Source organism: Muscardinus avellanarius, assembly GCF_963383645.1.
Source record: "Muscardinus avellanarius genome assembly, chromosome: 1".
Classification (NCBI taxonomy): Eukaryota; Metazoa; Chordata; class Mammalia; order Rodentia; family Gliridae; genus Muscardinus; species Muscardinus avellanarius.
Window position 1 is genome coordinate 95,925,387 of NC_137786.1, and position 17,394 is coordinate 95,942,780.

The window sequence follows — 17,394 nt, forward strand, 5'->3', positions numbered from 1 at the left end:
GGATTGGGGCCCGCCATGAGGCAAGGCTGGTGCTGGGGACTCTGAGGCCGGGATTGGAGCCTGCCGAGGGGTGAGGATGATGCCAGAACCACTGAGGCTGGGATCAGAGCCTGCCGTGAGGTCAGGCTGTTTCTGGGGCCTCCGAGGCTGTGACTGGAGCCTGAAAAGGGGTGAGGCCGGTGCCGGGGCCACTGATGCCAGGATTGGAGCCTGCCAAGGGGTTAGGCCTGTGCCAGGACCAGCGAGGCTGGGATCGGAGCACGCCGTGAGGCAAGGCCAGTGCTGGGGCTTCAGAGGCAGGGATCAGAGCCTGCCAAGGGGTTAGGCCACTGCTGGGGCCAGCGAGGCCTGGATCGGGGCCTGCCATGAGGCAAGGCCGGTGCTGGAGCCAGCGATGCCGGGATCAGAGTCTGCCGGGTGGCCAGGCCAGTGCCGGGGCCATCAAGAATGGGATCGGAACTTGCAATGCGGCATACACAGAGAAATATCATAGAAAATTAAAAAAAAAAAATGCTTTCCCTAATATGCAAAAACAGGAAGAAATAGGTAATAGGAGGAGATCTAGTTGAAGAAAGGGTCTTATAGAAGAGCAATTAGAGGGTGACCAATCAGAGGGGAAGGGATGGGGGAGGATGGAATCTCTTTAAAACTCATGATGTATGTAAACAAACGTATCAAAGTTAATCACCAATCAAGCATGGGATCGAGGGAGGGGGAGGGAATGGGATGGGGATTGGATAAAGGCTAATTGGATGATATGTGCCTGTATATCCTCACAAGTCTTGTATTCCATTGTGATGTATGACTACAATGCACCAATAAAAAATATATATATTAAAAAAATCCTTGCTAAAACACATAAAGCAACAAAAAGTGGACATTTCCTTAGTCTGGTTTAAAATTTTAAAAAAATTTGTGTGCATAAGTAAAATCAACCTACAGCCAGATCATTCTTACTGGGTAAATGCTAGAACTAGGATTGGTAAGCCATGAGCCACAGGTTATTTCCAGTCTGCCATTATTTTTGTAAATAACATTTTGTTAGAACATAGACATACCCATTTGTTTTTATATTGGCTATGACTATTTTTATACTACAAGAGAAAAAGTGAGAAGCTGTAATAGATATTGGCACAAAAAGCCAAAAGTATAATCTTGCCCCTCACAGTGAAAGTTTGGTAACCTTAGATTAAAAGCATTCCCATTCAAATGAAGAAAAGTCAAAGTTGTTTTATCATCAATTGTTGGTGCTTTGGAGATATCATCCACTGTAATTAGAAAAGAATATTAAACCTTTACTTTTGGAGCTAACTTTCTCCTTTTTATGAAGGAATCACTGATTTCCCTTTTGAGGCTGCCCATATCACCTCTACTGTATAGCAATGGCAATCCTAATTTAATCTTTCATAACTCAACCAAAATAATCTTTCATATGCTCAATTTTCTTTATAAAGCAAAGTGACAGTATGCATCATATGTCTATAGAACATGCTAAAATTATTATTAATTATTTATTTATTTATTTATTTATTTATTTATGTTGTTGTTCTGGGATGGAACCCAGGGGCATTCTACCCGTGAGCTATATCCGTAGCCCTATTTTTTATTCTTTATTTTGAAACAGGGTCTCACTGAGTTACAAAGGACCTCACCTCACTAAGTAGCTGAGGCTGTCTGTGAACCACGATCCTCCTGTCTCAGCCTCCCAAATGCAGGGATTACAAATGTGCACCACCAAGCCCGGCTGAAATTGCTAGTATTTTTAATTGTTCCTTTGAAAAAAAGGATCATAAAAATATCAATAAAGCCTACCAGTCCTACATGGTTGTTATGGTTAGAGATAGAACATCCCCTAAAGAGCTCATATATTAATGTTCTTTCCTTCTCTCTCCCCATTGCCCCCCTCTCTCTAGACCCCGGCCTCAAAAGGATTGAACCCTGGAATCTACAAAAACTGTGAGCAAATAGATCTTCTTTCTTCTAAATTGTGTGGTCAGTTGTTTGGATTACCTAGTGAGAATGCTGACCAAGACAATGGTAAAGGTGATCAGTAGCATACCCAACATCTGAATGTGATATATAACATTTTTATATTAATACACATAATATACATATACACACATATGCACACATATATATGTGCATATATATATGTATACACACACACACACACACACACACACACACACACACACACACACACACATATTTTTATATAAGAAAACCTCACTGTTAAACATACCCTTCCTGAAGAGATAATTCTTGATTTTCTTCTTCAGGACCACTGCTATCACTCTGTAGCTCAGGTTCATTCTCATCTTTTCCTGGTAGAGTCTCCCAGCTTTCATCACTTGAGGATTGATCTTTCTCTGTACCAGAAAATCGACGAGGCAAAGAAGCTGACCATTCCCCATCACTACATTCGGAACTGCAAATCAGAACAGAAATAAAACAAACTATCATCACATGTTTAGTTATTTTTATCATTTGAAGTGTTAAACAGGCATCATACTACATGAGGGAGTGCTCCTGGAACACACCCTTAGCCAGGGGCTAATTCAATTTTTTAAAATATTTTAAAAATACAGGCATTCTTGTAATCCCAATACTTGGAAGGCTGAGACATGAGGATCATAAGTTCTCAGACAGCCTTAGCAACTTATGAGGCCCTATGTGAATTAGTAGTGAGATCCTGTTTCAAACTAAAAAATAAAATAAAATAAAATAAAATAAAATAGGGCTGTACGCTCAGAGGCAGAACATCCCTGAGTTCAAACTTCAGTATCACAAACTAAGTGACTAAATAAATGAATAAAGAAACAAGTAGATTCAGCAGAATGTAGTAACTCTTTTAAATGACAATATGGTTATAAAATATATTACTTTTATTATTTCTTTCTCTAATTTACATAATTCCATTGTGCCTACAGGCTTTTCATAGTTTCACATTTCTAAGAAAAATTTAAAGAGAATTTGGTAATCATAACTGCTATTTTGAATAATACTGCTTATGTGTTGTGACTGAAACAACTTTCTAGTTACACTCTGATAAGCAGTGACTTATATTCTGTGAACCAATGTCTACTATTAACACAGTAAAAACTGTTTTACTGCTTCTCTTACACACACACACACACACACACACACACACACACACCCTTGAAAAGGAATGACATCCTAGTTCATAAAAAGAGCACAGACAAATCTTTACTAACATTCTTAGGAAGATCCACAAACATAAAATAAGTTTTCAACCAAATTATTTAGGTAAGGAAACAAAAGGCAAATAGAATTGATGAAGAGAAACTAACAAAATTATTTTTATGTTTAACTTTGGCTAATTTGATTATATTTTACTTTTGGTTTTAAGAGGTAATTGTCTTATACTATCAAAAGCTAAAATATTACTGATCAATGTTGAAAATAAGTTTTAAATGTTCCTTCCAACATTCTGGTCAAGAATTTCCTTAAAGATTTCCCTTTGTTCACCTGTCTTTTGGGAAATCAAAAAATAAAAAATTATATCTTATATTTTTGGAAGGAAGTGAGAAGTGGTAGGAAATTACATTTTCTTGATGATATTTTATTATAAATATCTAATGAGATTCTCATTTTATAGTCAGCTAAATTGAAGAGATCAAGGTGCTATTAATAATCAGCAGCACTAATCTGAGCTCCAAGAGGTGTACTAGAAGCAAAAGAAAAAAAACTAAACTAAAATAGGATCAACTTTTAATTTTCTATAAACTTTGGTTAGCTGGATACAAATATACCTAAGAAAGACTACAATAGAGCCAGCCATGACAACTAAAATGTTCTTTCATTCGGGTAGCAGCCAAGTTGCTTGTATTCTATAAATTTTTCAGTGATCCAAAGAATAACCTAACAAGTAAACTATTTCTATACTTACACAGACATCAAAATCTAACATAGGAAATATAGTTTTAAAAGAGCTTCCTTGAATGAAGCATCCTTGACTTCAAATTCAAAATTATATTACCAACTCCAATATTGACATCTCTTTAACAATTATGGTAAGATTTCTATATAAACTTTAACACACATAAAATTTTTTTTTTTTTTTTTGGTGGTACTGGGGATGGAACCCAGGGGCGTTCTACCTCTGGGCTACACTCCCAAACCTATTTTTTATATATTTTTTTAAATTTCGAAACAGGGTCTCTTAAGGCAGCTGAGGCTGGCTTCAAACCTGCGCGATCCTCCTGTCTCAGCCTCCCAAGTGCGGGGATTACAAGCGTGTGCCACCATGCAAAGTGAAACTGATTTTTAAAATTATTTCACTTAAGATTATGATCCTCTTCAGAAAGACAATACAAGAAAATTCTGTACTTTTCCAGATTAATAAAATAACTGAATATTTCTAAATGTCAATAAAAATATCTACATTCAATAGTCAATATACTTTAAGTAGACTGTCAAGGATTGGCAAACTATCGCCTTGGCCCTCTAGCCCATTTTTAAGTTGTGAATTAAAAATAGTGTTCAATGTCTACCTTTGATTCTGCTTCTTGGCCAGCAAAGCTTAAAATATTTACCACCTGACCCTTTAAAAAAATATGTTTACAGATCGTGCCTCTATATATCCTTGCTACACATTTCACATAACCCTCACCTCTAATGAGAATGATACAATTATTAATTTGTCTTTGTAACTTTAATCCCCCTCCCTCAACCTCTTAAAAAACATATTGTGAATATCATTATAATTCTGACTTATGTTAAATGGTATATTTGGAAAAAAGTGGTATATTTGCAGTATCACTACAAAAGCCATTAATAGATTTTTTTCTACTAAGCAGTATTTCAAAAACTTAAGCCATGTGCCTACCACCCTCAGTCTGTTCCAGCTGCACAATAATACTGTGTCCTAAGGTACAAGAGGTGAACACAGGTTCTAGAATTAGCTTGCCTAAATTTGAATACATCACTTAATGGAAACCTCTCCATGCCTTTATATCCTCTCTTATCAGAGAAATATAACAATAGTATCTAATAGCTCACTGAGCTCATGTGAGAAACAAATCAGTTAATAAATATCCATCACTTTAACAGGGCCAGGAAAATAACAAGTCATCAATAACTGCTTGCAGATCATTTCTTTACAATGTACTTTTTACTCAAACACATCTAGTTACCTCCTAAACATAGCCATAAGTGCCAGATTTGATGTGGTAGCTTTATTTTAAAAATTCCATTTGCCAGCCGGGTGTGGTGGTGCATGCTTGTAATCCCCGCTCTTGAGAGAGGGAGACAGGAGGATCGCGCAGGTTCGAAGCCAGCCTTGCTGGCTTAAGAGACCCTGTTTCCAAATAAAATATAAAATAGGTCTGGGAGTGTAGCCCAGAGGTAGAAGGGCTCCATCCCCAGTACCATAAAAAAAAAAAAATCCATTTGCCAGGTGTGGTAGTGCACTCCTGAAATCCTAGTATCTCGGAGGCTAAGACAGGAGGACTGCAGGTTTGAGGCCAGCCATGAGCAACTTAGTGAGACTCTTGGTTACATAGTGAGACTATATTTCAAAATAAAAAATAAAAGGCCTGGGAGTATAGCTCAGTGGTAGCATGCCCCTGGTTAAATCTCCATTACCACAAATAAATAAATAAATAAATAGTCCATTTAAATAAATAAAAATTGACTAAAATTAAAAACACATGTCCATGTATCAATTGATATATTTCATCTGCTTCTGAAATATTGGCATATAGAATAAGTGTCAAACTTCTTTGATAACATTTATGATTGACTATAATATGATCTTCATACATTCTTACACCCAACTCTTTCCTTATATAAAGACTATTTTCAAACACTGTCCCCACAATAGAAACTTTTGCCACTATTACTTCAATCACCAATCAAGAATTTCTTCACAATCACTTCAGCTTATTTTTTCTGTTTAGGTTTCAATTGAACTTTTTTCAGTATCTTCTATATAATATTGCTTCTTTTGTTTTTCAGTTATTTTATGGCTTAATCAGTTCAATTCAAGCATTCAATTCAATTAAATGAAACAACATTGCACTTATTTTTCCTAAGTGTTAAGTGAAATTTATGTAATGCCATGGATTTGGACTGGGAACCTAAACTGGACTTAAAAAAACAAACTAAAAGAAAGTTTAATCACAGTAAATGAGCTTGTATGAGGACCTATAGCCAATTAACTAAATAAGCTATAATCAACTGACGATGAATAAACTGTAGCCAATTAAACTGTTTTCTCTGTCTTCCCTCTAGCTGATCACACTGTTAGAACTGCTTCTCGAAATGGATCAATTCATGAATTATTTTTCTTTTGTTTTGCTCAAATGCACTCTACTAAATTTAACTGGCCTAGGAAATTTTCCATTTTACATAAGTGCAAAGTCACAGTTTCTTTAATAATTTGCCAGCAGTTCCCAAAGAACTTGAGTCATGAAGTGCTTATAAGCTCTTGGAAGGTACTGAAGAGTGTGCAATCATATGATTTTAAAATAGAGAATAAATGAGTGATAGATATTTACAAACAAACCATTTCTATTACTAATTCACTGTGAATATTTTAAGACAAATTTCAAATTTATTATCAGTAATAGAGTTCTAAAAGTCTAAACAGGCTAAGAGAATAATTAGAAACTTCAATTATGATTAAATTTTCTACTGTTAAAAAAGTTAAACTATAAGCAATTTATTTACTAAAGAAACAAGGTACTATGTATAATATCAGGTGAATATTCCAGCCATAATGCCTTTTTCCTTTTCTAATTGCTGGTGGTGGCACACCACATTATTAACAGCAAGCTTTGAAGTCAGACAAATTTGGATTAGATCTGTCTCCATTTTTTTTTTTTTTTGGTACTGGGGGTGGAACCAGGGGCTTTTCTACCTCCGGGCTATACTCCCAGACCTATTTTGTATTTTATTTGGAAATAGGGTCTCACTAAGTTGCTGAGAGCCTCACTAAGTAGCTGAGGCTGGCTTCGAACCTGTACGATCCTCCTGTCTCAGCCTCCCAAGCGCTGGGATTACAAGCGTGCACCACCACACCCGGCCTTTCTTGTTTTTTTATGAGTGATGCAAGTTTGGGCAATTAACTTCTTGAGATCACTTCTCCTCATCTATAAACCAAAACATTAGTATTCATTTTCAAGTCTACAGTAATGTTTAGACAAATAATGCTGACAAAATATTTAGCACAACTTTTGGAAAAGGGTGAACTTTTTTTTTTTTTATCTTTTTTTTTTGCAGGTCTGGGGATGGAACTCAGGGGCATTTGACCTCCGAGCTACACCCCCTGCCCTATTTTATATTCTTTATTTTGAAACCGGGTCTCACTGAGTTGCAGAGGACCTCACTAAGTAGCTGAGGCTGTCCGCGAACCGCGATCCTCCAGGTCTCAGCCTCCCAAATGCTGGGATTACAAGCGTGCGCCACCACGCCCGGCAGGGTGAACATTTTTAAAAGGTATTAGTTATTTATTTCTTAATATAATCTGCTTTGGCATTTCAGTGGACTTCCTACAAGCATACCACTAATGTCTCCTTTACCACAGAAAACTTACTCTACATCCTCTGGTTTGCCTTTATTTAATGACAATATCAGCCTCATGGTCATCCAATCAACTTGGCTTTCTTTAGTCAGAGGTCAGCAAATTATACCCTGGCCATCAGTCAAATTATGTCACTGCCTGTTTTTTCATGTCCTAGAAAATAAATTTTGTTTTGCATGTTTAAATGGTTATATAAGTTCCTATATATTCTGGACTTTGCCTTTTCGCCCACAAAGCCTCATATATTTAATTACTGACCTTATATGGGATTTATAGACAAAAATACTTTATGTAAAAGTAACAGGCAAAAGTAAGATTTCTAAGTATAGCCAACCAAATCACCAAAAGCAATCTCTCATTCTCTAACTCCCCAAGGAAATGGTTGGCTTGTCTCTTCTGGAATTTATCACGGTTCTTTAAAATCCAACTGTAGAGGAGACTAGGGATAAGTTAAGTTTTAGATAATTTTGTCATCTGACAAAATTTAAGCATCCTAGAACATTTCATCACTATTAATGTTGAATTGTGATGCAATACAGTAATATCAATGAAATGTTTAAATGTATAAAGCTGCTTAATTTAGCTATAATTCCCATATGGCTGTCCTTTTATATTTGTTTTTTCTTTATATCAATTATTAAAATCACTGGCCTCCTAGCACACCTGAGGAACAAATTCATTTATCTCTTACTCCTAAACTTCTATGAACTGAGAAACATGACATGGTTTGCTAAAATGTTAGAGCATGTGCACTGTTAGAGTAGTTCCTGAATGTCAGGGGAATTTTCTTCATGACTCTCAGCTAACTTACATAGAATAAGAAAGAAGTTTAACTCAGTCTTGCAACAATGTATTTGTCCTCTTCCTAAGGCTGATGAACACCAATGGAAACCGGACCAATATTACACATTTACAGAGTACCTGAAATAAAGCCGGGCACATAAGAAAATTTCCATTTTTTTTTTTTGTGTGTGTGGTACTGGGGTTTCCTGGAAACTCTTCTACCTACAGGCTACACTCTCAGACCTATTTTAGACTTTTTAATTTGGAAAAAGGATCTCTTAAGCCTCCCAAGTGCAGGGATTATAAGTGTGCGCCACCATGCCCAGCTGAATATATCAAATTGAAGTCAACTCAATGGCTAATATTAAGTATATTCTCCCAACTATGTGAACAATAGTGTCTTAATGTTTTTCCATAAATGCAGTTTTTTGTTTTTTACTTTTTTTTTTTACCTTTTAAGCCAAGTTAAGTTTTACAGAGAGAAAATCTCTGGAAGAAACCTCAACTTCTATAAAAGATGGTCAGTATACTATCTCTTTTGAGACCTCAGGATCAAATCAACTTCCAAAGGACCCACCTCTAAACAGTGCTGCACTGGGGATCAAGCCTGTAACACATGAGTCACTATGGGACATTTCAGATCCAAACTATAACATAAATCAAAAAGAGCAACAATTCTGTAGAAAATGGATAAAAAAAATACAAGTCAAATTTAGAAAGAGAACTATAAATGGATCCTAAGTAATTGATAAAATGTTCCATCTCACTTATACTAAAAATATACATTAAAACTGAGATCCTAGTTTTAACCCCCCAATTTGGCAAAGGTAATATTTGATGGCACAAATGTTGTTGAGGATATGAGGAACAAGGCATCCTATATACTGCTGGTGAGAATGAAAACTGAAACAATTTCTGTGAAAGCAGATTAGACAGTATTATAAGGCACACAGTTTTTGATCTAACAATTCTAAGTTATTCTATTTATACCACTTGTACTACAAATAATAATCCCTCCCCCTTATCTGCCATTTCTCCTTCCACAGTTGTGGTTGCTTGTGGTCAACCATGGTCTGAATATATTAATGGAAAATTCCAGAAATAAACAATTCACAACAGGAAGGAAGAATCAGCAGATGCCATATCTCTCTTCAGAACAGTTAGGCCCAAGGTTAGTACATGGTAGTACTGCTAAAAGGGTCTTTTAAACCAAACATCTTATACTAAGTCATTTAAGTTCTCAGGGTATATTTCAAAGTACAAGGTGCTAACCTTAGCTCTTTGGTCTAATATCAAGTCTAATTATATGCTGCCTATTAAAATTCCCTTGAAGTTCTAATTTAATGTTATATTCTATGTGATTAAGTGATCACATAGAATTTTTCAGGGAAGAAGGTGATCACACATTCATTAATACTTTTGTACTTACAAGGAATATATAATCTATATAAATATAAAGAAGTGACTGAAGTTTCCATAACTAAAAATGTCAAAGTAAATTTTAGTTATGCTCTTGATAAGTGTCCTATTTGTTGCTTTTATAATATAAAAATGGAAAAAATCTTTTCAAATAGATCAGTTTTACAAAGAAAACAACTAAAAAAAAATCCTTACCGACTCAAATTAAGAAGCTATTAAAAAAGGTAGAGTCATTTCCTATTTCTTCAATCTCTTAATACTAGAGTGGCACAGGGTAAGAGTAAAACATTAAGTAGATAAATAAGGGGCAAAATGAAATAGAGTATGGCTATAATTTTGACCTCAGCTGGCACCATATTAAAAGGCACTCTGGCAACTGTAATACTATCCAGAGAATTAGGGTAGAGGAACAGGAAACAAAAGCACAGAAGTAGAATTACCTTTGAAACTGTTCTATTGAGATAATGTCCTTAAACACAGGTTAAGGTTTACATATACAAATATAAGTGGTAGAGTGCCAGTAGTACAGGTAAACTTATTCTACGATTTTTTTTTTTTTTTTTTGTACTGGGGGTGGAAGCCAGGGGCTTTTCTACCTCTGGGCTATACTCTCAGACCTTTTTAAAAATACTTTATTTGAAAACAGGGTCTCACTAGGTTGTTGAGAGCCTCACTCAGTAGCTGAGGCTGGCTTTGAACCTGTAAGATCCTCCTGTCTAAGCCTCCTAAGCCCTGGGATTATAAGCATGCACCACCATGCCTGGCTTATTCTATAATTCTTAAAATACACACACACAAAAAAACCCTAAGTATTTCTAGCATTTCAATGTGTCTTTTTTCCTTGTCATTATATATGATATTGGGGTATACATGCACACAACTCTTTGAGCATTTCCCACCTTCCTCTGAGTCCCACCCACTTCCCTCCCCACCTCAGTATGACTTAAAAAAATGCTACAAAATTAGTTCAACATTTTGGCACACACCAACTACAAGTTCTGTAAGTCAACACATTCCTAATGTTTCTATTAATTATAAGTGTTTTTCTTATCTGTATACTCTGTAAGAAATCTGTCATTGTTCATAATACTAAAATATCACTTAAGAGACAAATTACAAATAAGTATACCAAAGGAAAAAAAAAAAGCCCTACAACTATTTAATGTCCACAGTCCTTCTAGGCAAAAATAACACTTCTACCACTGACAAAAGACAAAAGATATCAACTTAAAAACCAGAAGATAAGAAAACTACCCTTTCTCTTAAGGTTGGCAAACAATGTAATATTTAATCAATTTTGTCACATAATGTTCAATTATTTATACTAGTTAATAAAATCTTACAACTGAACTGTAACTGAACACTGCTGAGTTTGCAACTAGCTTAAAAGGATGCATGAAAGTTTGAACTAAGGAGATGAAAATTTAGCAACTGTACAAAGAAATTCTCCATTTCTTTGTTTCCCTATGATTTGAGAAAAGAAATCTATGTAGTAATAAATGGAATCAGAATGTTTATTATAAGTAGTATGTTTTATTTATTTATTTATTTATTTATTTATTTATTTATTTATTTATTTATTTTTACGGGTCTGGGGATGGAACCCAGGGGCATTCTACCTCCGAGCTACAGCCCCTGCCCTAGTTTTTTTTTTTTTTTTTTTAATTCTTTTATTTTGAAACCGGGTCTCACTAAGTTGCAGACGGCCTCACTAAGTAGCCGAGGCTGTCTGCGAACCACGATCCTCCGGTTCTCAGCCTCCCGAATGCTGGGATTACAAGCGTGCGCCACCACGCCCGGCTAGTATATCCTTTTTAAAACAGCATAATAAAATGGTGACAAACAGAGCCCCTGGAGTTAAGAAATGAGCAGGTACACAGATTCCGGCTTCACTAGTTAGTCACTTTATTTCCTCAAGATGTTGGCTAACTCTTGATGCCTCAGTTTTGTTATCCACATATGGGAGAAATAAGATTTGTTGAAAAATTTTAAATGTTAACAAAAATAAGTAAAAAGTAAATTTAGTAAAGGAGAAGAAAAATCTTAAAAATGGAAATGGTGAAGTATTAGCAAACTTATTGTAATATTACCAATCAATAATTTCTGTGATCTTAATCACTTTTTTATTTATTTTTTGGTGGTACTGGGGTTCCTGGAAGCCCTTCTATCTCCGGGCTACACTCCCAGACCTATTTTTTATATTTTTTATTTGGAAACAGGGTCTCTTAAGCCAGCGAGGCTGTCTCTGCCTCCCAAGCACGGGGATTACAAGAGTGCACCACCTCGCCCAGCATCTTAATCACTTTTTAAGCCCAGACTGGCTTAATATAGATTTTTTCTAATATAATAAAGGTGTATTTTACAATTCATTCATTGAAATACCATGAACTGAAACAATTAATATTTTTTATCCTTTGTAATAACCAGTAATCATCTAAACTTAAACTTGTGATTTTTTTTTTTTTTTTTTGGTGGTGGTACTAGGGTTCCTGGAAGCCCTTCTTCCTCCGGGCTACACTCCCAGACCTACTACACACACACACACACACACACACACACACACACACACACACATTTTTTTTTTGAAACAGGGTCTCAAGCCAGTGCGGCTGGCTTTGAACCTGCGCGATCCTCCTGTCTTCGCCTCCCAAGTGCAGGGATTACAAGCGTGCACCACCACGCCCGGCTAAACTTAATGATTTCTATAAACTTTTTTTTTTTTGCAGTACTGGGAATGGAATCCAGGGGCATTCTACCTCCGAGCTACACCCCCAGCCCTATTTTTTATTCTTTATTTTGAAACAGGGTCTCAATGAGTCTGTCCGCAAACGGTGATCCTCCTGGCTCAGCCTCCCAAATGCTGGGATTACAAGCATGCACCACCACGTCCAGCTTCTATAAACTATTAAAATGCTTCAAAGAAAGTTTTTTGAAAAACTCTACCTAGTAGTTGTATGTCAGGTACAATAAGAGTATTTGATAAGTCAGAATATCTAAGTCCCTAATCACATCGAATATACCATCAATCAACATTACACAAGAAAGAAACCACTTTGATCATTAAACAATCTGAGGAAGTACTACTGCATGATGCCTTACCTATCTTCGTCTTTGTCATAGAGTTGGTAATAATCTCCACAGCCATTCCAAAAGGTGTTATCCTGAGCTTCTGGCCTTTGTCCTGTGGCTCCACTTTCGGGTGTTGTATGGTTATTTTCTGTTTCCCTTTGTATAGTAACTCTTGAGTAAGGTGGATCCAAAAACATACAATCATGTTCTCCATCATATTCTTCACATTTTATTAAGAGGTCATCTGAGCCACTTTCCTCAACTTCCAAAGCCTCCCTCCATCTCTGGACACTTCTCTGTTTAGCCTCATGCCTATTAAAACCTACTTCTTGGTCCACCTGACTTGAACTTATCACTTTTCTAACTTTTGGCCTCACTACCTGTTCAGGAGAACTTCCACAGTGGTTGTTCCTATTACTGTTATTTTGTTCACTACACATATGCCCTGGAACACAGGCTGCATCTTCAGTTGAATTTTCTCCCTGTCTTTCCTGGTCAATATTACCTTGCTTCTTTCTAACAATTTCATCTTCAGAAGAGAAACTCTTTAATTCCTGGCCATTCTGATGGACAAACTCAGTATCACCAATGGAATCTTTTGCTAAAGGTTCTGAACCTAACTCTTCACAGTTAAAAGAGGGAACTGGTGATGAAAGATCACTGTAAGCCTCTGCCTCTCCATTTTCCATCTTGAATCCTGTTTTGCCTAATACTTTCTGATATTTACCATCTTCCACAACTTCTGCAGAAAGCTGAAGACGGTCATTATCCTCTCCGTTTTTGTTGTCTGCATCATGAGAGTCAGTATGAACCAATGCAATTCCATTTTGGACACTTGCAGCATTACAAGCTCCTGGAGTATACTCTCCCTCAGAGTGATTAGGAACATTCTTATTGCTTCCTAAGGTCTCCCTGCCTTCCTCACTCTGATGTACAGAAGCAAAGGATGGACCATTCTCAATGGTCTGATTCAAAGCTGTACCACAAGCAGAAATTTCTGTTTCATTTCTTTCAAATATAGATTCGTTGAGCAAAGAATGGACTTGATCTGATGGACTGGAACCTTCATAGAGAACAAAACAACAACAACAAAAAAACATTTTGGAAGGATTTAGATAAAACTGTATGTAGTAACTGTGACAATCACACCTGCTTGAAAAGTATCAGTGTATTGGCAAGTTCTTCTACTCTCCCTAACTTAAATGGTAACACAGAATTGTCACCCTATGAGTTGAGCTTCTCAATATGTAGCTAATATCCTCTCCCTCATTTTTCTTTTGCAGATGGCTTTTGGCCTAAATCCTAATACTTAAAGGAGAGGCCAGTGAGAGACTACACAGAGTAGAATCATAGGATAACAAATCTGCCCTCCCACTTAGCTACAAATCTACCTTCCTATATTACATACAGGTAATAAACAAAAACAAAAGCCCTTCAAAATCATTATGTAAGATCTAACAGGTTATAGACCTAAGAGAAATGAGACTCTTACTGTGTTTGATCTAATTCAAACAATTCTATTTTAGTTTTTAGATATATATTAGATTGTTGTAAGACATTTACAATAGTTAACTTTAGATGTGTTAGAGCAATGACTGAATAAAATCAAATCTATCCTATATATTACTTTAAGCATGACTATCTTTCATTACCATAAATTTAATAATAAAAATATGCTGAGATTAGTTGGAACAAAAGCTTATAAATTATAAAATCCAGTTGTGTTGCAAAAAAGCCTCTTTAATTAACTTAGCTAGTAATTCAAATTTTTATATATAAGTAACAGTAAAAATATTCTAGAATTATAAGTGCTTAGGATGAGAGAAAGATGATGAATCCAGTTCAAAAACATAAAATTATAGTACATAGATATTTTAAAATACATTTCAAATCCCTAAATAAAAAAATCTTCATGGAATAATTAAGTACTTGACATTTATGTATTTATAAAATAATAAAAAATAAGCTAAATTTCTTAGATATACAATTAAAATATATTTAAATATAGACTGAAAGGACAAATATCCTCAATTCACATTAAATAGTTTTCATTGTTGTTAAAAGTTGATTTCTGGTGAAAGAATGTGGCAGTGTAACACTGCCATGATAAAGTAGTTATATTTTAATGACTGGCCATATATTAGCTGCTTCTGTGTTTAAATGTACAAACTATTAAAATTAAATTCAATAAAGATTTCAAAAAGAAAAGTGTACCATATTTATACTCACACACATAAAACCCACTAAAAATTTAAAATGACAAAACCAATCTCTATGTAACTATTAATAACCAATAATTACATGTTACATACCTGAGGAATTTTCCTTTGGAACATCATCTAGTTCCAACACTTCATAGTCATCACCAGCCCGACCTAAGCTTCTTTCATGCCTGGTCATACATGGCTTAAAACTGACATATGCATGTCTTCTTCCATATCTCCTCCCAGTAATTGTTTGATATCCTCCTGCTGGCTTGGGCCAAGCAGCCTTGCTAGATTCTTGATCCATTGCTAGAAACAAACAAACAAACAAACAAAAAAGCAAGCAAACAAACAAACAAATGAGAGACATCAAAACTCTTTGTTCTGGCAACTAGATGTGGAGAAATATCTCTCTCTCTCTCTCTCTCTCTCTCTCTCTCTCTCTCTCTCTCACACACACACACACACACACACACACACACACACACACACAATTATTACCAAATGATATGTCACTAAACATCAAGTGCACCTTACTAGTACCATAAAACATTTTTCTTCATGAGGTAAGTTAACATAAAATATTACATGAGAGTTAGTAGCCTCTTTCTCCAAGAAAATAATACCTTTTTAAAACGTGGTTCCTTTGAAGTATTTTAGATTTTTATAATGAAATCTATCACAAAATCTATCACAAGATTTTTTTCATATGCCAAATTATTATACTGCCAAAACTTTTTATAGATTAGAGAATGATCTTCCAAATTACTTAGGTAAAGTACCTTACATATAAGTGCTCAATACATATTTAATGAGTTAATTATTAGAACATGATACAATGGTTTCAAGTTTCTTAAAAGTAAATACATTCCAGTCAAAGGCAACAAATAGCTTCTTTAAATAATATATGTACCATAAAGAAACAACTAGATTATAATAAAATATGTTCCAAAGTCTAGGATCAGATAAAATTCTCCAAAACAAGTCATGAGCCCATTATCCCATCTATCAAAACTATGAATGAGTGAATGGTATACATTATGGTAAGAAAATCTATTAACATTTAAACTTGAATATTAACCTTTGATGACTGAATAATATATATTAGTAAAGAATATATAACTTACTAAGTAGTATAGCTATATTTATATACATATATAATCTAAATTTGTTTACACAATTATATTTTTAGTTTCTTCCTATAATAGGAAGGAACTAAAAGTAATATTTTCTCAATTATATTTTTAGTCACTTCATATATTCATATATACTATAAAGGAACTAAAAATAATTATCTTCTTATAACAGTATTTTTTCCTGGAATAGTCAATAAATAGAACAGTTTCATATTTTCCTTTCCTGCATTATAATAATAAAAGCATTCTGAGCACAAGAAAAATTAACATTTTTCATAACACACATCATCAAGTACTAAAACTCTCAGGATTAAGCTCCTCAACTACCTGAGGTAGATACTGTATTCTACTTTAAATAGAAAAATTAAGTGTTTACAACAGTTTCCAAGAATCTACAAACCAATACCCTTAATAACTTTTTCAAAGGAATCATCTCCAAAGTGGAATGCACAGTAGAAGTTAAGGCATGTGATAAAAAAAATACCAAGAATTTCTATTTATACTAATTTTTATAATAAAAGTTAGAAATTAAACTTTAGAATAATTCAATAAAGTCTAGCCAGGAAAACAATTGTAACCCCACCATTCATGAGACTGAGACAGGAGGATTGCAGTTCGCAGACAGCCTCAGCTAAGTTAGTGAGGCCCTTTGCAGCTCAGTGAGACCGTTTCAAAAATAAAGAATAAATAATAGGGCTTGGGGTATAGCTCGAAGGTAGAATGCTCCTGAGTTCCATCCCTAGTACCACAATAAATAAATAAATAAATAAATAAATAAATAAATAAATAAATAATAAAGTCTGAATCAAAACCAGACTTTAGTTAAGACCATATATCAGATAACAAGTTACATACAATCAAGCTTAAGCAGAAAAGAAACGAGAAGTGTTTAAGGTACAAGAACTGACACCTTCCTTACCTGATGGTTCCTTTTCAGTGTACTGTGACATATGTGGCAATTTCTCTGTGCCCAGTTAAGTAGAATTATGGGTGTGGTTTAGTTTTAATCAACACGATGATTAAGCTACAAAAGATTCCTACAAAAAAAAACGAATTGACAAAATATTAGTAATAAAAGTACAAAACCAAAATGGCAAAAGTGATACTTCAACTAGTTAAGATTTTTGTTAGCCTTGAAACTTAGAAAAATATAATCTAACCATCAAAAAACCTCAAAACTATCAAAATGGCTATCTGAAATACAGACTTACACCTGCTCTTCATATACCTTGCCCTC

The 17,394-nt window shown here is 35.0% G+C and overlaps 1 protein-coding gene across 2 annotated transcripts in view; it reads right to left on the minus strand.

Moving 5' to 3' along the window:
* PJA2 (praja ring finger ubiquitin ligase 2) overlaps nucleotides 1-17,107 on the minus strand; it is a gene marked incomplete at both ends in the record, with an annotated part of 52,359 nt that extends 35,252 nt beyond the window's left edge. The window contains 4 exons of one of the 2 annotated variants that reach the window (XM_080711899.1): nucleotides 2,243-2,428; nucleotides 12,848-13,880; nucleotides 15,130-15,330; nucleotides 17,077-17,107. In XM_080711899.1, coding sequence (XP_080568025.1) covers nucleotides 2,243-2,428; nucleotides 12,848-13,880; nucleotides 15,130-15,330; nucleotides 17,077-17,107 — 1,451 coding nt within the window. The remainder of the gene's footprint in view (nucleotides 1-2,242; nucleotides 2,429-12,847; nucleotides 13,881-15,129; nucleotides 15,331-17,076) is intronic. The other variant, XM_080711900.1, reaches the window with a different exon arrangement.
* Nucleotides 17,108-17,394: the final 287 nt, after the last annotated feature.